Source organism: Oncorhynchus mykiss, chromosome 27, assembly GCF_013265735.2.
Source record: "Oncorhynchus mykiss isolate Arlee chromosome 27, USDA_OmykA_1.1, whole genome shotgun sequence".
Classification (NCBI taxonomy): Eukaryota; Metazoa; Chordata; class Actinopteri; order Salmoniformes; family Salmonidae; genus Oncorhynchus; species Oncorhynchus mykiss.
This window is the reverse complement of record NC_048591.1, coordinates 12,095,664-12,119,976: the sequence shown is the minus strand read 5'-3', so window position 1 is coordinate 12,119,976 and position 24,313 is coordinate 12,095,664. Positions and strand designations below refer to the sequence as shown.

General features: G+C 42.7%; 1 protein-coding gene across 5 annotated transcripts in view; it reads right to left on the bottom strand.

The window, feature by feature from the left end:
* LOC110507545 (limbic system associated membrane protein) overlaps nt 1–24,313 on the bottom strand; it is a 1,153,754-nt gene that overhangs the window by 5,757 nt on the left and 1,123,684 nt on the right. For all 5 annotated transcript variants that reach the window (XM_021587598.2, XM_021587594.2, XM_021587597.2 and 2 more), the window contains 3 exons: nt 16,608–16,733; nt 8,454–8,585; nt 8,179–8,299 (listed from right to left, as the gene is read on the bottom strand). In XM_021587598.2, the coding sequence (XP_021443273.1) occupies nt 8,179–8,299; nt 8,454–8,585; nt 16,608–16,733 (379 nt within the window). The remainder of the gene's footprint in view (nt 1–8,178; nt 8,300–8,453; nt 8,586–16,607; nt 16,734–24,313) is intronic.

The window sequence follows — 24,313 nt, the reverse complement described above, 5'->3', positions numbered from 1 at the left end:
AGCACTACAGGATTCCTATACATCAGATGCCACTGGGAGATGGTGTGGAGATTTCAGTGGTAAAGTAGTTCAAATATAACAGCAGTCGTGGGCAGTCGTGACAAGGTCAGTGCTGGTAAGGTTAAAGGAAATTACAGGAAACAAGTTGGGGAACAAGCCTCTTGCAATGTGGAAGTAAATATGCTTGATAAGGTACGTTAACTTCATGGTTAAAGACAAGACATAAAATCAGCCGGCCGAGCATGATTTGATATGATGGTATTGTATTACATTAAGCAAGTTGTTGAAGGAGATAAAATAATAACACTGTACATCATGCAGAGGTAAGGAAGGGAACTTAAAGGGATTTCAGAGTTTCAATTCAGAGTGTGACAGATGTTTTCTGACCTCAAATGTCAACACGAGTCCACATCCCATGCCATTGACTGTGTAGATCCAGCTATATTACTCAACCCTAAATGAAAAGATAAGCACAGCAAATCTGGAAATTATACGGTGCTTATCTTTCATTTTGGATTGTGGCATATCGCTGGATCCACAAAAACAGATGGCATGAGATGTGGATTTATCTCAAGAAATAACCAAGCCAGGAGTTCAGGGGAACAAAACAACTACAGCAAGATTGTAACCCACAAGGTTCCATGGTTCCTTGAGATGTGTAGGTTGTTGGCGTTGTAATAATCGAATGTCAGCCAGACAGCCACTCACAAAGTAGACAACCGTTCGCTGTCCATGGCGCTGAAATTGCAACATGTCTATGCGGCTGCATGCCTATCGAACCGACGGCAGGCTTCTATGGTGCCAGGGCATGGCTTTGCTTGAGCTAATAGATAAATGTTTATTGGAAGCCCTGTTTGGTCGTCATTTTCTCAGGTTAAGCCTAACATTTCACGAAGCGATACACGGTGTCACAATGCTGCCATTTAGACTGCTGGCTTGTGGTATAATGTAATTACTTGTTCAGTAATTAAAGTTGGAAATTCCAACAAAGCAGATTGTCAAATACATATTCGATACAACAGAACACCAACTGATTTTTTTGTTGTCGAATATTCAGCTGTCCTGGACAGGCTACCTGAACCTACCTGAACTAAGCCGTCATCGCTCTCTCTTCCAGCCTGTATAAAAAGTTGTGCGTAAAACCAGTCTATTAATGCCAAATAATGCATTATTTTTTTTATTTATTTCACCTTTATTTAACCAGGTAGGCAAGTTGAGAACAAGTTCTCATTTACAATTGCGACCTGGCCAAGATAAAGCAAAGCAGTTTGACACATACAACGACACATGGAGTAAAACAAACATACAGTCAATAATACAGTATAAACAAGTCTATATACGATGTGAGCAAATGAGGTGAGATAAGGGAGGTAAAGGCAAAAAAAAGGCCTGGTGGCAAAGTAAATACAATATAGCAAGTAAAACACTGGAATGGTAGATTTGCAGTGGAAGAATGTGCAAAGTAGAAATAAAAATAATGGGGTGCAAACGACCAAAATAAATACAGTAGGGAAAGAGGTAGTTGTTTGGGCTAAATTATAGGTGGGCTATGTACAGGTGCAGTAATTTGTGAGCTGCTCTGACAGTTGGTGCTTAAAGCTAGTGAGGGGGATAAGTGTTTCCAGTTTCAGAGATGTTTGTAGTTTGTTCCAGTCATTGGCAGCAGAGAACTGGAAGGAGAGTTGGTTTTGGGGGTGACCAGAGAGATATACCTGCTGGAGCGCGTACTACAGGTGGGTGATGCTATGGTGACCAGCGAGCTGAGATAAGGGGGGACTTTACCTAGCAGGGTCTTGTAGATGACATGGAGCCAGTGGGTTTGGCGACGAGTATGAAGCAAGGGCCAGCCAACGAGAGCGTACAGGTCGCAATGGTGGGTAGTATATGGGGCTTTGGGGACAAAACGGATTGCACTGTGATAGACTGCATCCAATTTGTTGAGTAGGGTATTGGAGGCTATTTTGTAAATGACATCGCCAAAGTCGAGGATTGGTGGGATTGTCAGTTTTACAAGGGTATGTTTGGCAGCATGAGTGAAGGATGCTTTGTTGCGAAATAGGAAGCCAATTCTAGATTTAACTTTGGATTGGAGATGTTTGACGTGGGTCTGGAAGGAGATTTTACAGTCTAACCAGACACCTAGGTATTTGTAGTTGTCCACGTATTCTAAGTCAGGCAGGCAGGTGCAGGCAGCGATCGGTTGAAGAGCATGCATTTAGTTTTACTTGTATTTAAGAGCAATTGGAGGCCACAGAAGGAGAGTTGTATGGCATTAAAGCTTGCCTGGAGGGTTGTTAACACAGTGTCCAAAGAAGGGCCAGAAGTATACAGAATGGTGTCGTCTGCGTAGAGGTGGATCAGAGACTCACCAGCAGCAAGAGCGACATCATTGATGTATACATAGAAGAGAATCGGTCCAAGAATTGAACCCTGTGGCACCCCCATAGAGACTGCCAGAGGTCCGGACAGCAGACCCTCCAATTTGACACACTGAACTCTATCAGAGAAGTAGTTGGTGAACCAGGCAAGGCAATCATTTGAGAAACCAAGGCTGTCGAGTCTGCCGATGAGGATGTGGTGATTGACAGAGTTGAAAGCCTTGGCCAGATCAATGAATACGGCTGCACAGTAATGTTTCTTATCGATGGCGGTTAAGATATAGTTTAGGACCTTGAGGGACCTTATAAGTCCCCCCTCAAAACAATTGTTTCATTATGCAGTCTATTATCTATAGCTGCGAGTTAGGTGCGATCTAGGTGCTATTTATAAACTTTTAATCAAAATTACACATCAAATAGCCTAACAATGGGGGAAAACGTTGTCGGTTTGAGGATAATTTCAGCTACTATTTTTTGTTGAACTCAGCGGGTTTTGTCTGGCAAATAGCCTACACAAATGGGCTGCAATATTCAAGGAAAATTAAATTAGGCCTAAATCAAATTACAGTGCCTTGCGAAAGTATTCGGCCCCCTTGAACTTTGCGACCTTTTGCCACATTTCAGGCTTCAAACATAAAGATATAAAACTGTATTTTTTTGTGAAGAATCAACAACAAGTGGGACACAATCATGAAGTGGAACGACATTTATTGGATATTTCAAACTTTTTTAACAAATCAAAAACTGAAAAATTGGGCGTGCAAAATTATTCAGCCCCCTTAAGTTAATACTTTGTAGCGCCACCTTTTGCTGCGATTACAGCTGCAAGTCGCTTGGGGTATGTCGCTATCAGTTTTGCACATCGAGAGACTGAATTTTTTTCCCATTCCTCCTTGCAAAACAGCTCGAGCTCAGTGAGGTTGGATGGAGAGCATTTGTGAACAGCAGTTTTCAGTTCTTTCCATAGATTCTCGATTGGATTCAGGTCTGGACTTTGACTTGGCCATTCTAACACCTGGATAAGTTTCTTTTTGAACCATTCCATTGTAGATTTTGCTTTATGTTTTGGATCATTGTCTTATTGGAAGACAAATCTCCATCCCAGTCTCAGGACTTTTGCAGGCTCCATCAGGTTTTTTTCCAGAATGGTCCTGTATTTGGCTCCATCCATCTTCCCATCAATTTTAACCATCTTCCCTGTCCCTGCTGAAGAAAAGCAGGCCCAAACCATGATGCTGCCACCACCATGTTTGACAGTGGGGATGGTGTGTTCAGCTATGTTGCTTTTACGCCAAACATAACGTTTTGCATTGTTGCCAAAAAGTTAAATTTTGGTTTCATCTGACCAGAGCACCTTCTTCCACATGTTTGGTGTGTCTCCCAGGTGGCTTGTGGCAAACTTTAAACAACACCTTTTATGGATATCTTTAAGAAATTGCTTTCTTCTTGCCACTCTTCCATAAAGGCCAGATTTGTGCAATATACGACTGATTGTTGTCCTATGGACAGAGTCTCCCACCTCAGCTGTAGATCTCTGCAGTTCATCCAGAGTGATCATGGGCCTCTTGGCTGCATCTCTGATCAGTCTTCTCCTTGTATGAGCTGAAAGTTTAGAGGGATGGCCAGGTCTTGGTAGATTTGCAGTGGTCTGAAACCCCTTCCATTTCAATATTATCGCTTGCTCCTTGGGATGTTTAAAGCTTGGGAAATCTTTTTGTATCCAAATCCGGCTTTAAACTTCTTCACAACAGTATCTCGGACCTGCCTGGTGTGTTCCTTGTTCTTCATGATGCTCTCTGCGCTTTTAACGGACCTCTGAGACTATCACAGTGCAGGTGCATTTATACGGAGACTTGATTACACACAGGTGGATTGTATTTATCATCATTAGTCATTTAGGTCAACATTGGATCATTCAGAGATCCTCACTGAACTTCTGGAGAGAGTTTGCTGCACTGAAAGTAAAGGGGCTGAATAATTTTGCACGCCCAATTTTTCAGTTTTTGATTTGTTAAAAAAGTTTGAAATATCCAATAAATGTCGTTCCACTTCATGATTGTGTCCCACTTGTTGTTGATTCTTCACAAAAAAATACAGTTTTATATCTTTATGTTTGAAGCCTGAAATGTGGCAAAAGGTCGCAAAGTTCAAGGGGGCCGAATACTTTCGCAAGGCACTGTATATCCAACTTGAGTGTCTCGTGTGTTTTCACCATGGCCTGGTCCATGTTATGGCCCGACTGTGTTCTATACTGAGTATTGCCACTCCAGATAGTGTATAATGCACAATGTCTCAGGAAAGACAAAGTGCACAAAACATGAAGAACACCTTCCTAATATTGAGTTGCAAACCCTTTACTCCCTCGGTACAGGCTCAGTTTGTTGGGTCATTGACTCTACAAGATGTCAAAAGCGTTCCACAGGGATGCTGGCCCATGTAGACTCAAATCAAATCAAATTTTATTGGTCACATACACATGGTTAGCAAGATGTTAATGCAAGTGTAGCGAAATGCTTGTGCTTCTAGTTCCGACTATGCAGTAAAATCTAACAAGTAATCTGACAAATTCACAACAACTACCTTACACACACAAACACACACAAATGTAAAGGGATGAATAAGAATATGTACATATAAATATATGGATGAGCGATGGCTGTGCGGCATAGGCAAGATGCAGTAGATGGTATAGAATACAGTATATACATGAGATGAGTAATGTAGGATATGTAAACATTATTAAAGTGGCGTTATTTAAAGTGACTAGTGGTACCTTTATTAAGTCTGTTCATTTAAGTGGCCAGAGATTTCGAGTCTGTATGTTGGCAGCAGCCTCTCTATGTTAGTGATGGCTGTTTAACAATCTGATGGCCTTGAGATAGAAGCTGTTTTTCAGTCTCTCGGTCCCAGCTTTGATGCACCTGTACTGACCTCGCCTTCTGGATGATAGTGGGGTGAACAAGCAGTGGCTTGGGTGGTTGTTCTCCTTAATGATCTTTTTGACCTTCCTGTGACATCGGGTGCTGTAGGTGTCCTGGAGGGCAGGCAGTTTGCCCCCGGTGATGTGTTGTGCAGACTGCACTACCCTCTGGAGAGTCTTGCGGTTGAGGGCGGTGATACATCCCAACAGGATGCTCTCGATTGTGCATCTGGAAAAGTTTGTGAGTGTTTTAGATGACGAGCCAAATTTCTTCAGCCTACTGAGGTGGCCTCCTGTTCTTCACCACGCTGTCTGTGCGGGTGGACCATTTCAGTTTGTCCGTGATGTGTACGTGATGAGGAACTTAAAACTTTCCACATTCTCCACTACTGTCCTGTCGATGTGGAATGGGGGGGGTCCTGAAGTCCACGATCATCTCCTTTGTTTTGTTGACGTTAAGTGAGAGGTTATTTTCCTGACAGCATACTCCGAGGGCCCTTACCGTCTCGTTGTTGTTGGTAAACTAGCCTACCACTGTAGTGTCATCTGCAATCTTGATGATTGAGTTGGAAGCGTGCATGGCCACGCAGTCATGGGTGAAAAGGGAGTACAGGAGAGGGCTGAGGACACACCCTTGTGGGGCCCCAGTGTTGAGGATCAGCGGGGTGGAGATGTTGTTTCCTACCTTCACCACCTGGGGGCGGCCCGTCAGAAAGTCCAGGACCCAGTTGCACAGGGCGGGGTCGAGACTCCAATGCTTCCCACAGTTGTGTCAAGCTGGCTGGATGTCCTTTGGGTGGTGTACCATTCTTGATACACATGGGAAACTGTTGGGCATGAAAAGCCCAGCAGCATTGCAGTTCTGGACACGAACCGATGAGCCTGGCACCTACTACCACACCCCTTTCAAAGGCACTTAAATCTTTTGTCTTCAACATTCACCCACATGCACAATCCATGTATCAATTGTCTCAAGGCTTAAAAATCATTCTTTAACCTGTCTCCCCTTCATCTACACTGATTGAAGTAGATTTAACAAGTGATATCAATAAGGTATCATAGCTTCCACCTGGTCAGTCTATGTCAATGAAAGAGCAGGTGTCCATCGCACTGCACACAATTTAGTCTTGAATGATGAATGCCAATATACATATACCAGAGATAAGGGACTGTTGATATTGCAACCACACAACTCAAACGACAGTTCACCAGTATGAACTAAAATTCAAGAACTGTTGTCTGCTAAATATGATAACCTGTTCGCATCTACCAATGTTTTAGCTGTCCAGCATCCAGACAACCTGCCCCCAGAGCTTCCTTTATAGTTAATCTCTTTCCGTAAGGTGTTGAGGCCGGGAATTAAGGCGAATGAGAGGCTGAATTAAAGATGTTGCTGAACTGATGCATTTGAAGCACCACTCCCGGCTTCTGTCCAGTTTCCCTGATGTTGCTACGGCAATCAAGCTATTTTTATCCATCCCTGTAACTGTCACTTCTACGGAGAGATGGTTTTCTAAACTAAAAATCATAAAGAACTACCTAAGGCTCTCGGGTCTGATACGCGCTTTTGAACACCTGAGTAAGCGCCACACATTGCACTGGCGCTGTCGTAGCCTTGACCGCGGCCTTTGTTTGCCGATATACTCCTAATACTTTCAATCAGTTTAATTTGTTAGTTTTCAAGACCTGGGCACTTTTTCAGTCACATTCCTGAAGCCCAAGAAATAAAACACTTAGTCTCCTAGTACATATGAAAATTAATAAAATTTATGAATGAATGACAATTTGGAGGGTTACAGCCAAAATGATTTATTAAATAAATAAAAAATTGACATTGATAACAGGCGTAAGACCTACACAGGATTCGTCTTCGGGGGTGTCTGATAAAACTGTGCAGTAAATGTATGTTCTGCATTTGTAAAAAAAAAAATTGGGATGATAATTAATTTTTCTTTTTTTTATTTCACTAGGGTAGTCAGTTAAGAACAAATTCTTATTTTCAATGACGGCCAAGGAACAGTGGGTTAACTGCCTTGTTCAGGGGCAGAACAACAGATTTTTACCTTGTCAGCTCAGGGATTTGATCTTGCAACCTCTCGGTTACTAGTCCAATGCTCTAACCACTAGGATACCTGCCCCCCCAATAGTTGAGTGTTAAAGATTTCCAAATCCATATCGTAATCAAGGATCACTTTCCAGATAGAGCGTTTCACACTTGACCAAATCACCTCTGATCCGTTGTTATCAGATTATGCTACTGAACATTTGAAATATCTGAACCATCATCAATTCTAGTATCTAGACTACTTTTGCTCCTCAGTTTACAATTTTTTTAAAATCAAAATCATCGACTTGACTTAGAGCTTACAAAGACTGTTTAGTGTGTGTTATTTTATTTTCATGAATATCACCATAAATTACTTTTCTGCTTTGCATAGCCACTGAATATGTTACAGTGAAGCAATCTCAGAGGTTATTACACGACTAGTGCTAAGAGAAAGGAACATGGCTGTCATTGCTTAGTTGGAATATGATCACATACAAATGTCCACCTACAGTTCTCCTCTATGAAAGTGTCCTCTCTGTCACAGGTGCGAAAATGGTTCCCTAGACAACTTTTACATTTTCACATGATAGGCAGAGGAGTCTGGTGGGAGGAGCTATAGAAGTACGTGTTCATTGTAATGGCTGGAATGGAATAAATGGAACGGAGTCAAACGTGGTTTCCATATGTTTGATACCATTCCATTTATTCCATTCCAGCCATAACAATGTGCTCATCCTCCTATAGCTTCTCCCACCAGCCTCCTTTGATGATAGAGCAGGTTCTTCCCCCATTAGGACAAAAGGATATGTACTAAACAACATCATAATGCTTACCTCTTGTCATCTCTGTACCACTCAAACTCTGGTTTGGGCACTGCGGCCGCGTCACACTGAAGAACCCCCATTCGGCCCACCTGGGTTTCAGAGCTCTTGGCATTCTTGATGGCGGGAGGATCTGAGGATCCAATCACAATAGTTCATCTTGGTTATATTATTTCCCTCTCTGCATAAAACCAATCATCAAGTAATGAAAGACAAGCAACTGGGTGTTGTAAAAAAAAAAATGTAAGGCCAGGAGAAACAGGAGTCACCCCCCAAAATGAACCTACAGTTGACGACAACATTGACGTATTTGACATCCGGTGTGGCCACGTCATTGCTGGCTTTGCATTCGTAGCGGCCCGCCTGGTTCCTCATGATCCCCGATATATCCAGGTACTCCTCCCCATCTAGAGAATCGGCTGTGGGGAGACACAGAGAAAGAGAGAGAGAGAGAGAGAGGGTGAATGGAGGACAAAGGGAGAACAGAATAGCTTACAGGTAAAGCAGAACACTGTTCAATGCAGCTCTGATACTTCCAATGAGCCGGAGTAATGTCGGACCAAATGTTTGTATCAAATGGAGCATCAAATAGACAAACCTGAGACAGCAGTTCCCTTAATTAGTCACGTATGTCTCCCGAGTTTCTCTCATTTAGCCTATCTACTCAGAATATGGACAGATCTAGGTGTGATCAGGATGAGGAGAATGCCAAGCTTGTGGATAAGAAGCTGACTCCGCAGTGCTGTCTTGGAGTGATTAGATACCGGTCCAATTGCTACATAGCATTGGGATAGCATTGACGAAGGTACCATGGGGTAACATTGACTAAAGCTGTTCACAAATGTACTGTATCAACATTTCTCTTGGCATTGCTAAATGGATATTGATTGACAGGAACAATAGCCTGCAGTGAATGCATGAAGACTCCTGAGACATATTTAACCTCATAACCAACATGTTTTTCCCAACCCCCTCAAATGTGTAGAAGACAGAGACAGTGTCTGAAAAAAACCCCCAGCTAAACCTCCAAATGCCACCGAACCCGACTAAATAAAACAATGGGCACGCCTCAACTGAGCTGACACTCAGGGAGCAAGGTCTTCTACCCTGTGAAATTAAGTAACAACTCTGGAACTTGAATGTGGAAGGCTGTTCCAAAACAATTTATTTGCTTTGTGAACACTGATGGGTTCTGACTTCTAAACGTAAAAAGATGAAATATTTTCATCCATGTCACCGAGGGAGAGAGGGGAATGCAGAACGTTTACATTCTGCCAGAACATGTTATTGTTAGACATCAGGTATCCTATGGAAACTTGTTACAAGTCAACAGGACAGCCGTGAGTTGGGGAGGAGTGAGGAATTTGGGCCGAGGTCAGGTCAGATGGCACGAGAAAGAACAGGCATCACTAAAGTCCTGTCTAGCAACAGAGATGCATTGGCTGTCCAGATGTGAAAGGAGGAGACTCCGCATAGGACAAAGGTTTAAATACAAGTGCTGGTGTAAATATGTTTTGGTCTTTATGCAGCTGTGTGACCCACTGGGTGAATAAACCTGGTTTGAGCTTCACTAATCGTCCGTGAGTTTTAACTCTGTTTATTTAGAACCTAACAACACACACCTACCTTGTCTTAAATAACACAACAAAAAGACAACAATTGACATATCACATTTCTCCAATTAGAGACTCAAGTTATTCTCCTAGATTTGTTGGTGGCTAAATCCGAAATGTGGTCTCAGTAAACATACCTAACAACCTCAACTTCAAGTCTCGAACTGCAACGCAGCAGCATTCACAGCTGCATGCCCAATGTATCAAGCTCTTTCTCTGCTACACCCATAGAACTAGAACACTGATCATTTATTGGTCATTTAGCAGGATCTCTGCGGCTACGCCTCTGTTTCTCTGGTTGGTATTATTGTCTTGTGTAGTTCAATGCTCATGAAAAGAGAAATCAGATCAAAGGGTCCTCCTAGCATGACCACAGCAGCCATGTCAAACACGCTCATCGCGGACAAAGGATGCCATGATTGGAGAAGTAGGATTTGAAATCAGTTGCCATGGAAATGTATTGTGGCTGCTTGATCGTTTTATCGTTAAGGCAGTTGGACTTCACCTGAATATATATTTCTTGAGAGGATAGAGAGAGAGAGAAGAAGAAGAAGAAGATGGCTTGGCTACAATCTACAATACTGTAGCTTACTCACAGAATCTATCTAGGTAACACTTTGTTTGGATGGTCTGTAGAGCAACTACAGATGGACTATCAGTAAAATGTATACTATCTACTAACCCTTACCCAAGCTCTAACCTCAACCCTAACCTTAACCCTTACCCTTATTCTAAACCTAACCCTGACTGTAACCTTAGCAAGCAGATTTCCATCTACAGATCTACAGGCTATCCAAATAAAGTGTGACCAAAATGATTAGAATAATGAAACGTATTTACTACAAGCGAACTGGAAATATTAAGTAAATAACACAGCAGGGTCCAGAAACAACTGTGTTATGAATATGACCCGATTGTTTTTGTTTAATTCATTACTCTATTGGATAAAAAAATGTCGCCCAGGAGGCTTGAGCAGCCTCTTGATAAACATGAACCTCTTTACATACACTTCAAGTATTAACTCTCCGAAACAAAGTAACAATGAGAAGTAGGCTTACCTTCACCAGGAAAGAACCTGTTTCTATAGCTATTCTATCTCTGTGTGGATTCAGCAGGCATACGTCACTGCTTTCCATGGGCCCCATGGGGAATGGAAAAGTGATTGATTTGGAGCACATTCAAAATCCCATGATGGCACAGCCATACAACTCTATGCTAATCCAGTGAGTGAGCGAGAAGCCCAATGAGGTGGGAGAGCATGGAGTGCACATTTCTTATTTCACATAATCATCTTAGAATGTCGGAGCAATAAATCAGCTCCCAAATCACAGACATCGATAGTTTGCGTGGGTGTGTATGCTTTTGTTCGTGGCTGTGTGTGAACTGTAGAAAACGGAAGACAGGTGTGCGTGTGCGAGAGAGTGTGCGTCTATGCCTGTATCCTGTTCTGACTGGGTATACAAGTTTAAGACATGAATAGGTGTTATCTACCATTCTCCCCCTAAAGTCCTGGGCTCACTCAGTTAAAAACAAAGCCAATGATGTTGCCTTGACGCAGACAGACCCCTAGGAGAAGTGTCCAAGACCATCCCGTTGAGCAGCTAGCTCTGCCTAGCATTGCTAAACATCCCCCTTCACTTCTGCTTATTGTGAATACAGGCAAAACGTTTAAGGTCCAAGACATTCAGCACCGCACGTCTCGAACTTGCTTTGTGCCCGGATGTACTTTCGATCGGCCCCGATCTATCTTGCTAAGCCGCAAACGCATGACAAGCTATGACAATTAAATAAACCATTTCCACTTCATGACTCTCCCCCATTTATGATGAACGGTGTTTATTATGAAAACGGAACTGAAAAACCTCTCTACGAAAATGGCACTTAAAATTCAACTTTGATGAAAAGCTCAATTTTGCTTGTGCCATGCTTTGAATTTATCATGTTGCCTGTGCACCAGCAACAATGAAAGACAAGGCATATAATTATCTTCCAACAAATTCTAGTCCCGAATAAGAGGCGTACGACCCTAGAGCTATCTAGCACCAGGATTGGGGAGCAACATAACAGTGCAGTGGTCCGTGAGCCTCACACTCATAAATGTGTGGTGAAAGGTTACTTGCATTGAACCGTATTGGGATTGTCTCAACAATTGAAATGCCTTCAATTCTTGGGAAAGCAACGACATTATGGTGAAGGCACAACAGAGAAGGAGAGAGCTTCCAACCACAGAGGGTTACTGAGGGGAAGACAGCTCATAATAATGACTGGAATGGCATTACCGGAACGGATTCAAACACATCCATGTGTTTGAGACCATTCCGTTTATTCCGTTCAAGCCATTACTATGAGCCATCCTCCCCAATTAAGGTGCCACCAACCTCCTGTGTCCCCCAATCCACTACCACCTCCCAACCACTCCCCCAGACACACACACACACACACAGAGTCCCCTGCCAGGAGGGAGCTGAGAGCCTGCAGCAGCATATAACTCCTCTCAGAATGAATCAGATGGGACTGGGTAGGTCAACTCTAATCCTGGTCACATTAGCATGGAATCACAGAAATTCCACTCACGTTTGAGCCTCGTACTGCAGCACGGAATGCCCACCTAGCCAAAAGAGCCCTTATACTTCTGATGACATGTTCCCTTGAACAGGGTAGTTCAACTGTGTGTGTGTTTGTGTGTGTGTGTGTGTGCGAGCGTCTGTTGGCGAGCCAGTGTTTTGGACAGACCTGTCATAAGGGAATTAGAAGGAAGATTTGAGACACTATAGTGAGCAAAGCACAAACCACCAGTGAGGAGAGACTCAGCATCAGGTTGCAGCGCAACTGCAGTTGGCAACGAAATGCTCATTTGCATGACCATGCATTATTCATGAGCATCATTTACCACTATGAGAAATGTTAGATTTATTTTGTGAATAGTAATTTATGCTAAGCAGTTGATTTGAGGAGAACTTGGGGAGAAGGGTCCAAAATGGCTCTGCAACATTTATTTTATTTTGTCGCCGCTACTTTCCAAGTGTTGTCAAATGGCAAACGCTCGGCTTTATCTTTCCCAAACCCATGGAGTCAATCTTTTTGTCGGGCCATTGTCTGATTTCGATGATGAGGGATCAATACATAATTACCCCAGCCTGTTCTTTAAGACTCTTAGTGGGAAGATAATGAACAAGTGACTGAGCTGAAGCACCACCCCATCTCGATCATTATGTTGGTCACATCAGCAGTTAGAGGGCCAACCTAAATGAAAACAACCACATGCTTACATATACGGAGGTCTTTAGGGAAACATTTTCACCTCAGTGAAAGACCACTCTTAGATAAAAACCTAAAAGCTCAAAACTATTTTACAGATATCATTCCCATTAGTGCAGGCTTGCCGTATCACGCTGACCAGCGCATCAGATAAACAAATCTATTTCATTGAATCATAGACTACACATTATTCCAGCATGGCTTCTAATTTCCTGAGTCTTTATGGATTGGTCAAATAGGGTGGCCTTGGGACACGCTCTTTGTGTTGACCAAGGACACTCAGGTCACATCACCCTTAGCACATCCCATGATGCACCACATTGTGGTCACAAAGGCCTGGGGGGGGAGCTGAGAGTGATGATGGGAGAGAGTCACACAACAACAAGTGTGCCTCTTTTTACTGAGTGTGGCTGGGTGGTGCTAATGGTGTGTGTGTGTGTGTGGACGGGATAAACCTTCAGTGACAGTGGACAGGTCCGGGATCAGCTGCAGTGCCAGATGAGGCGCTCTCTCTCTGTCTCTGATCCCTGGGGAGAGCACTTAATCCCCTCCCACGAGCAGCCCTCTACATGTGTCACACCCGCTGCCAGGGCTGAACCTGAGCCACCCTGACAAGGGCCTGTCACATCTCACAGTTCACAGCCTTCTCAGGGACAGCCTGGAGAATGTCAGCAAGGCACTGCCTGTTTCCTGCACTGAGCACAGAGGAGCAGTGAGCCCTCCATGAACATGCAAGTCAGGGACCTTGGGATTGTGTGGCTAGTTCTGGGAAGTTCTCTACTTTAATCTCAGGGCTGACAGAGGTGGGGACTGGAGTGTGTAGCACGCTGAGCAGTGCTGGACAGGGATGAGTGGTGTATTGTTGAGACCTAGTCCAAGTCACTCATAGTACAGAGAATGGCAGGGACAGACTTTGACCAGAAATAGATCCGGGCATCTCTAACACCCGGCCCATTGTTTCCCTCAAGGCCGCCACACCGGCCCGAGTCTCACATGATTATCCAAATAATTATAATCTTGTTAAAAAACAGCAACTATTAATACAGCACACTGTGTTAAAGATGGACCAGCCCATCTGGTATTTGCCCTATGGCTAGTCCACCCTGGAGCATGGCTGGTTTCAGAGTAGTATGGGGAGAACACCCTTATTTAACAGCTAGGATGTTGTTTTAGAATACATTTGAATCTAGTCTGATTTTAACATCCCTGTCTGAGCATAATGGTTAATTGGTTTGACTAGATGTCTACTAATGTGCAGTACATTTGACATTCTAGTCATTTAGCAGACACTCTTATCAAGAGTGACATGAAATTAGTGCATTCATCTTAAGATAGCTAGGTGAGACAACAACACATCCCAATCGTATCAAGTACATTTTTTTCTCAACAAAGTACACCACAAGATGTAAAGGGATTTGCAAGAATAATTAATGTGCAAGAATAAGTCTGGATGTTGGGAGGGGCGAGCCATCATCCCTGCTTGTCCAGGTGTGTGAGTTCTCATCAGTAGAGCGGAGGTTGATCCTGGCTATACCCCTGCAGCATTAAATGAGTGCCAAAAGGCATTATACCAGGGGCGGGAACATCAAATGCATAATTTAACATGAATTAACTGCGCTCAGCTCTTGAATTATCCAATGATGTGAGTGATCACACATTTAATGAGATCTCTTATTCGCATACTTAAACATACCCCTCAAAAACATAGCTTTTTCCCTCAAAAAGCCATGTACCACTGATATCTGTGAGTGGCTTCCCATAGCCTAAAGCGTGTAATATGAAGAGCACCAAAGGGCATGTATATTTCATACTTGTCTGACTTCCATTTTGGTGGCCTGGAAGCGTGCACTGAAAGATTCCTTGCTTTACCAAGAGTTCCACTTTCTTCGCAGCATTCTCAGTGTGGTGCCCTCCGCCCCCCGCCTCTGACCTTTACAGATACACTTCAGAAATAAACATTGGGTGGGGTGGAGACACACTGAGGCAGAGCACAGGCCCAGAGAGAACGGACGCTGTACGCCTTGCTCTATTGATCACATCCCCACACACAGTAAGCCCGGCAATGTTCTGCGTCCCAGTCAATATCAGGGACAACAACATCCCACGTCCTCAATGAATACAACTATTGGCATAAAATGCAATAGCTGACACTTTCTTACTTCCAATCCCAATGTGTGTACAACGTGGAAATCTCTAAAATATCTGAATAAATAGCACATACTTTTGCTAAGCCTGCATTTTCCCTGTATCTGCATCTTTTCAGGAAGGAAAATAGGGGCTAGAATTTGGGAGGGAGACAACAGACTAATGTCATGGTTTCTGTCTGTAACTCTGGGAAGCGAATAGTGGCGATCCCAGACCATGCAGGGAGAGCTGAAATAGAAAATGACAGTTCTTTCATCCAATACATCATTTTAAGTCATGTTACGTTTCAATTGTGCTCTCTGTTATACTCTGCTAGAATAATGAAGAGGCACTCCTCTGTCAATCTGACAAGTCTGAAAGAATAACATCAATCTTGACTCTGATGGAAAAGTGGGGACTGCGTGTTTTTCTACTTTTCCATTGCGTCTGCTTTTTTATTAGACGCAAACATTCCAACGCTAAAAATAATGATCTGCTTGTAACCACTATCAAAATCATAGACAGAGCCGTCAAACGAGATCAAAATGATAGCTTTAACCAGGCTTTGAAGCTATAAAGTGTTTGCTTACAAAATACCTTGTTGACAAACAATGGAGAAAGACAAGCTTATATTTTGGGGTTCTAAAAGGGTCCAACGGTTAACCTCAGCTCATTAGGCATTTATAAGTTATCTTCTTAAATAATCAATGGCTATACATTGCTACACTAAAAGTTTGAAAAAATGTATGCACTACAAAGGTTTGAGCTGCAGTTTGATAGCAAAACATTAACATTTCAAAATGGAGTATTGGAAAATAAAATTCCTGGGATAATTGGCTGTAATGGTTCGATTTAGAGCAACCACAACAACATATTGGTTTCATTATTGCAATCCGTTAGAGGGCTTTCACTCGAAAGAAATTGCATTGTCAAATCATCCAGTTCTGTGTTTGAATGAAAGGGGAGTGCGAGAAGCTGCAGGTGTGTCTCAGGAATGTACAGGTGTTCTTCAGGCATGCACAACTCAATGAGATGATCACTATCTTTGGGGAACGAGGCAAACGAACCGTGTTGACCACATCCACAGGGAGACAACAACATTAAGCAACGGGACATCATTACTCTCCCTCTCTTCAAGTCTACTATCTTTCTCTTTCTTCCTTTCGCTCTCCCTCTATCTCTCTCAGAAATAATAAGCATCCGGTATACCTGAAATAAACGTAACCTAAAGAATTGACTGGAGGATTGCACATAGAATAATCCTAAAACACGGAGAAACAAGGACGAATACCCCGTTTCATTTTGAACACAGGAACCCTCGCCCAACTCCCAACCCCATCCCTCCCCTTCATGTCTGAGAACACAGATATACGGTGATAAGCAACAATGACAAAATGCTGGCCTTTGATAAGAGTCAGATGCTGCTGGGTGCTTATTGGCTCTTACCTGATGGATTGAGCAGTCGCCAGGTGATTGATGGATCTGGCCTCCCATTGGCTAGACAACTCAATGTCACATTGCTGCCTTCGTTCACAGTGATGTCTTCCGAAACTTTGTAAATGTTTGCCGGAACTGCAAGAGAAAGTGCCGTTGGTCATTGTTTATTAATGTAATGGTAAAAACATGGAGAGAGTAACATTTCATCTAAAGCAGATATAGTGGCTGTAAAAACAGACATACATTTTTCTAATATCAGTAGAAGCATTTTCATTGGTAGGGCTCGAGTCTTCCTAAGAAGCGTGTAATGGATTTTCGAAGGCAAGAATAGGAACCACAGTGTAGTATTACATTGAATGAAGTATATGGTTTATGAAATACTCACATACTACTAAATTGTGTCTACATGTCAAATGTAGACATGACCAATTATCAACAACATTACGCAAACGGCTGTGGCGTGAACATAATTATTTACAATACATTTGTCGCTGTGGAAGAGGCTATATGTCCATTTTTTAAGTATAGTTGAATGCAAAAGTTTGAATTCAAAAGTATTGCAATGTTAATTCAACAAGACAAGGGAAGTCGAGAAGCAACTTCAAATGGAAAAGAGTTTCTGTACCTCAACCCAATCCATTACCCACCAAAAGATTCAATTAACTGAAACGCTAGGTGCATGACTTTGACTGATGTTCAAAGAAAGCCGAACGTTTGTCATCTGAATGTAATGTTTAATCGGCCTTCTACCTCTCAATTCTGATTTACTCCGCACCTAAACAAATAAAACAGGGAACGTATTACTCAGATAAAACTGCTCTGACAAATTAAGAAAGCGAGGTGCACTCCATTTTCTCATTGGTCAGCAATTCAATTGTAATCAATCTGAGTGCACAGAGAGGGCATACAGACATCATTGTGAATTTCAAAACTGTGGGTGGATGGAGGCGAGGTGTTGTATACGCATATCTTTGCTAGAAACTATTGATCAATGACTTGTAAATGATGAATGGGGCCAAAGTACATAGAGAGTCATACAGAAGCATTTCATTGTAGAAGTTGAACAAGTAGCTCAACGCTTACAAATGCACATATACTGCATATGTCCATATACCACTCTCAGGTATAATATATATGTTCTATCGCGTTCCCATGTCACCTAAAATAAGACGTGTTGTCGTCAAGGTGAGTCAAACTTGTAGTTGCCATGCAGTTTGATACTTGACAACATGGAAAACATGTTCTATTTGTTGTCAAATATGAGAGGAATAATCAATACATCAGTGTGCCTCTGGATTTCCCCCCCAAAAGGTCTGTTTTTATACTGATACTGACCATGCAACGTCCCTTAGCTGATGCTTTATACTCTTCTCTAGATTCCCTCTCTTTGGCCAGTACAGCCTGTCCCTTTAATGACATCTGACAACATAGCTATTTTATTGCCAAACAACATTAAATGAAGCCATACAGAGTTATTGCATGAGTCAAATGACCACAGAAAGTGAAGATGTGCTTTTCGATAAGGGAAGGATTGAAGTGACAGGGAATCCAATAGCTTTTTCTCAAAGAAGCGGGCTGGAAATATCAACGGTCTGATTGGCTGAATGAGAACCCGAGCATTAATCCAAACCAGGCCAGTCGCACAAATAAAAATTAGTTTGAGAGAAAACAACAGCTCCCAGACAGATGACCCTGTCACGTTCTAAACAGAAATAGTCGAGGCGGTTCATGAGTCAAATGAATAAAGAGTCTAAACTCTAAACCATTTCAACATAGTGGCTATAGCTCCCAGCAAGGATTGCAATCTTAGTCATGGGTCAGCCTTCAAGGAACAATATTTGAAAGGGCAGTTCTTTGAAAAACTCTTTCCCTGGCTGCCCAGGATTCTAAAGCGACGTACAAGGGATTGTGTGAGGTCGATCTGACACACGAAGCCTAGAGAAATAATTTGCTGTTCCTGGTTAAATGGGATCAAATTGTAGCTTTAGCTTCTGCCAAAACATTTATTTTGCCTTTCAAGAAACACACCAATGATTTCATCTACAGGCTGAGAAAAGTAGTATCACCTTTTAACATTTCTTTCCCACATTTTTTTTATTTGAGCATTTTCAAATTTCTTCAAATGATTGTAAATATTTTTTCTTTCCAACCTCGTCAACATAGTCACATTTTGTGTCAGCTTATTATATCCCAAAGACCAAGTGATCCTAGAAAAAGTGGAAAACAGATGCATCACGCAAATGCAAACGTATCACGCAAATACATTGACCTATGCTTCAACTTTGATAATACAACTTCAAAGCCTTGGAAGCATGAGAAACTACAACATAATTAGAAGAAGCTTGTTGTATCACAAATCCATGTGATAATATGACCTGACAGTCAGCTTCAGGCTTTTCCTGGATTCCTGACGAGCCAAACCACCCAGGGAGGTAGCGATGATCAAAGTCCCAGAATGGTTAACCTCAGAGAAGTGTAAAGAAACCCAGCCGTACCGCCAGTGTCACAGATGTCCTGATCAATGTGTTTACTTTCAAGCCACAGTCTTTTAATCTAGCTATAACTCATCTTTAGCTGAAAATGGTGGACAGAGAGAGAGAGACACACACAGAAAATAGAACAGAATTAGCTTGGTAGCCGATTAAGATTCTCACTATCGCACTCTGCCTGGCACATGCATGCACGCACGTACAACCATTTCAAGGTACTATGCATGAAATGAGCCTTCCAGTTGAAAGAGAGAGGATGACAACAACAGGTATTCCCAGCCAAAAATGTCTCACACCTGCATTGTATAATGTCTCAAACTAACATTGAACAAAAATATAAATGCAACATGTAAAGTGTCGGTCCCATGTTTCACGGGCTAAATTAAAAGATTCAATAAATGTTCCATACACACAAAAAGCTTATTTCTCAAAAAATTTGGGAACAAATTTGTTTACATCCCTGTTAGTGAGCATTTCTCCTTTGCCAAGATAATCCAGGTGTGGCATATCAAGAAGCTGATTAAACAGCATAATCATTACACCGGTGCACCTTGTGCTGGGAACAATAAAGGGCAACTCTAAAGTGTGCAGTTTTGCCACACAACCACAGATGTCTCAAGTTTTGAGGGAGCGTGCAATTGGCAAGCTGACTGCAGGAATGTCCACCAGAGCTGTTGCCAGATAATGTCATGTTCATTTCTCTACCATAAGCTGCCTACAAAGTCATTTTAGAGAATTTGGCAGTAGGTACAGCCGGCCTCACAACTGCATGCCACGTGCATGGCATTGTGTGGGTGAGCGGTTTACTGATGGCAAAGTTGTGAACAGAGTGCCCCATGGTGGCGGTGGGGTTATGGTATGGGCAGGCATAAGCTATGGACAACGAACACTATTGGCCCATTATGAGGTCTATTCATTTTAACAGATGCATATCTGTATTCCCAGTCATGGGAAATCCATAGATTAGGGCCTAATGCATGTATTTCAATTGACTGATTTCCTTATATGAACTGTAACTCAGTAAAATCTTTGCATGTTGTGTTTATATTTTTGTTCAGTATACTTGCTATTCATGTAAATACAGGCGCATCATGCCAGGAACGTTGACCTTCCTACAAAATAATATCCTTCTATCGGTTATTTTTCCTAGTAGCAGTTTTTTTTGTGAAAGTCCTTTTCGTATACGATCAGTCGAAACAGCCTTTGGGTTAGTCTGGGTTAGTCTGCTATCAAGTAGAGCACCACACTTGGACGTACTCCATAGTCAAATCAATAACAAATCACAGTGAGGTATAACGTTACAACCGGTTAAAACAGAGATGTTTATATTTCCTTGAACACCAGTAATTCAGAGCTCTTTGAATGACTCTACTACCATACCAACTGACCTCTGCGGATCGCTCCTTCTGTCTCTCCACCCACGGCATCCTACCACGTTCAGACATGACATTTGGACCGCTGATGTTACAGGCCCAAGTGTTGTCGAGGCAATTATGTTTCCGTAATTTGAATCATTAAAGCATAATCAGCGGAAAGCGCTCGCAGCACTGAGTTCTGCTTTTAGCACTAGCTGCCAATTACTTTCCTCGATGTGCAAAAAGGTCATTAAACCGGGAACCTTTCAGATGACACAGAACAACCTCCTGAATGTTGTGACACCTCTGAAATGTAATAAAATCACCTCAAACAAGCTCATGACTGGCGGCTGGGTGCCTCCCCAAACCTTGACCCAAAGAGGCAATCTGTTACTGCGGAAACAGTGAGAATGACAGCCAGGCAATCTTGTCCATTCAAGGTCTTTAAAGGAGAGGCAACCATCAATTTAGTGGGCGTCTTCAGGATTGGGACTTTCGCGGTCAAAGTGTTTATGCATAAAGCCTACACTCCTCTTTCAAAAGCCCAGAGGACATGACACATACAAACATGAGTATGCTCTTGAACACTGTCATTGTGAGTCTGCTTGAGTAAGGCAGCATTGAAAAGTAAAAAGAACAGACACAATTAACCAAACTGTTCATTTAAAAAAATCCTCCTAACAGATTCTGTCAATAGAAAAATATTGTTGCAGGGAAGTAGAGCCTTGTGATCTGATTCATCGTTAGTTTGTCTGTTTTTGTAAGCATACGCTTACATTTTCAATGCTCATAAGCCTATGACTCATTGATCCTAGCCCCTTTGAATTCTTCATGGTGTCAATGTGAGTTACCACTATGACAAATCAGTATTTCACTAAATATGAACAAACTCTGGAGTTTGCCAGTTTCCTCATAATAACAAACAAGAACGCGACGCCAACATGTCTGATCAGAGACCTCGGGGTGCGTTTTTTTTCTGCAGCGGCTGCCACTGTGGAGCTGAAAGAGATGGCACACTTTTAACCGGATACTGCGGTGCACAGAGCCACCGAGCAGTGGGTGCCTCGGCCCCTTTCATTGTGCACTTCTGGCAGAACCGCTGGAGCTGCTGCTCGTAGCTGCTCCACCAACATAATCATCGCCAGCAGCACTCCATGATCTAAACTAAAGCTCTCTCTGAACCTTCAAAGGGGAGCAAGGACGTCAAATGGACTGATACCCATTGGAGGCACTTTTGATCAAGGCTTTGTGTGGATGTGGAGAGACATTTGGAGGCACTTCCTGCTGGCCAGATAAAGGTCTTCTTGAGGACAAATCCCCGATTAATTCAAATGTAACTTTTTTCCTTTAGAGATGTTCCAGTGGAGGGCGGAGAGGTTTCCACAAGGGCAGAGACTCGTAAATCATACAAACAAATAATTGGTGTTTGTGTTGAAAGGAGAAAACAATGGGAAGGGAAAAGGTAGCGGCATTATTTCTAACAAGCCAACCGAAGCCCCAGCAGAGAGAAATGCATTGGCGCCCAATGAGCAGGACTTCAACTCGTGAAAAATTGTTGCTCTTTACAAATTCTACAAGCTATAATTCTTATCTCAAGTAAACTTGAATAAATGTACTGCCAGTTCAAGGCAATGTGTACTTTTATCCTTGGCGATCATCCGCATCGTTCAGGACGGCGTGCCAAAACCCCCAGATTCAATTTGTATTCAACACATATCATGATTTAATACCTTATAAAACGGAATGAGATGATAAGAAAACAAAGAGAGGAGATGACAACAGCTGGCTGGAGGAGAAACTCTTGGTGGTGACCTTTCCTTTTTAGAGGAACTTGGGTTTAACACTCCTTCCTGCTCTCTTGAGCTCTCAGTCCTCCAGCAAACTCATGGAACTTTCTGTAAAGCAGTGCTTTTGTTCATCCCTTATCTGTATGACTTAAAAAGTTACAATACATGACCAAAAGTATGTGGACACTTGCTCGTTGAATATCTTTTTCCACAATCATGAGCATTAACATGGAGTTGGTCCCCCCTTTGCAGAACAGCCTCTGTTCTTCTGGGAAGGCTTTCCATTAGATGTTGGAACATTGCTGCGTGGACTTGCTTCCATTCAGCCACATGAGCATGAGTGAGCTCGGACACTGATGTTGGGCGATTAGGACTGGCTCGCAGTCGGAGTTCGAATTCATCCCTAAGGTGTTCAATGGGGTTGAGGGCAGAGCTCTGTGCAGGCCAGTCAAGTTCTTCTACACCAATCTCGACAAACCATTTCCGATCTCGACAAACCACTTTGTGCACGGGGGCATTGTCATGCTGAAATAGGAATGGGCCTTCCCCAAACGGTTGCCACAATGTTGGAAGCACAGAATCGTCTAGAATGTCATTGTATGCTGTAACTTTAATATTTCCCTTCACTGTAACTAAGGGCCCAGTCCGAACCATGATAAACAGCCCCAGACCATTAATCCTCCTCCACAAAACTTGACGGTTGGCACTATGCATTGGGGCAGGTAGCGTTCTCCTGGCATCCGCCAAACCCAGATTCATCCGTTGGACTTCCAGATGGTGAAGCGTGATTCATGACTCCAAAGAACCCGTTTCCAGTGCTCCAATGGTAGTGAGCTTTACACCACTCCAGCTGGCGCTTGACATTACCCCTGGTGATCTTAGGCTTGTGTGGGGCTGCTCAGACATGGAAACCAATTTCATGAAGCTCCCGATAAACAGTTCATGTTCTGATGTTCCTCCAGAGGCAGTTTGGTACTCGATAGTGAGTGATGCAACCGAGGACAGACAATTTTTATGCGCTACGTGCTTCAGCACTCAGAGGTCACGTTCTGTGAGCTTGTGTGGCCTACCACTTCACGGCTGAGCCATTCTTGCTCCTAGACGTTTCCACTTCACAATAACAGCACTTACAGTTGCCCGGGGCTGCACTAGCCGGGCAGAAATTTGACGAATTGACTTGTTGGAAAGGTGGCATCCTATGACAGTGCCACATTGAAAGTCACATTGAAAGGCTCTTCAGTAAGGCCATTCTACTGCCAATGTTTGTCTATGGAGATTGCATGGCTGTGTGCTCGATTTTGTACACCTGTCAGCAATGGGTTTGGCTGAAATAAATTAATCCAGTAATTTGAAGGGGTGTCCACATACTTTTGTATATGTAGTGTATTTCTGGAGCAGGACAGCTATTTCCCTAGAACTAGCAAACAGCTACAGTTAGCATTGACCATTCGGATCAATTGTCTTAATTAATAACCTATGGAAAATATGCCAATAAGAATAGGAGGACACCTTACAAACTCAAGTGCAATCCAAGTTCAATTGAGGCTATAAATATAAGCTAATCATCATGTAATCTTATTGGTCAATGTGAACTGACAAATTATCGTAAATGGCCACGCTCACAAACAATCCTCCATCCAACCCCCCTCAAGTGAAAACTATAGATAAACTGTGTTATAGATTCCTATAACAAACCATGGTTTAGATTCAATCAGTTCAGCACTAACCCGTTGGAGCTCTCACATCTGTGAGTGGACAACGCTTCGTTGGAGCTCTCACGTCTATGAGTGGACACTCGTGTGGTCATTGCCACGAAGCCACAACCATCCCACTCGCGTTAGAAGTTAAGAACGAGAAAGTGTAGGCTATACATAAATAAATACCCTCAAACTGAAAATCATTAAATAAAATAATGAGGAATTCTATCAGCCTAATTGAGATGTAGATTACATCACACATTCCAGTGTTCGATTTCTTACCAATGCAAATCTGTGCAGCCAATGAAATAGCCACAATAGGTAGGCTATAATGCCTGCACCCGTTTGTGGATTTCACAGCTCTAACGCAGTTCCACCTATAAAACT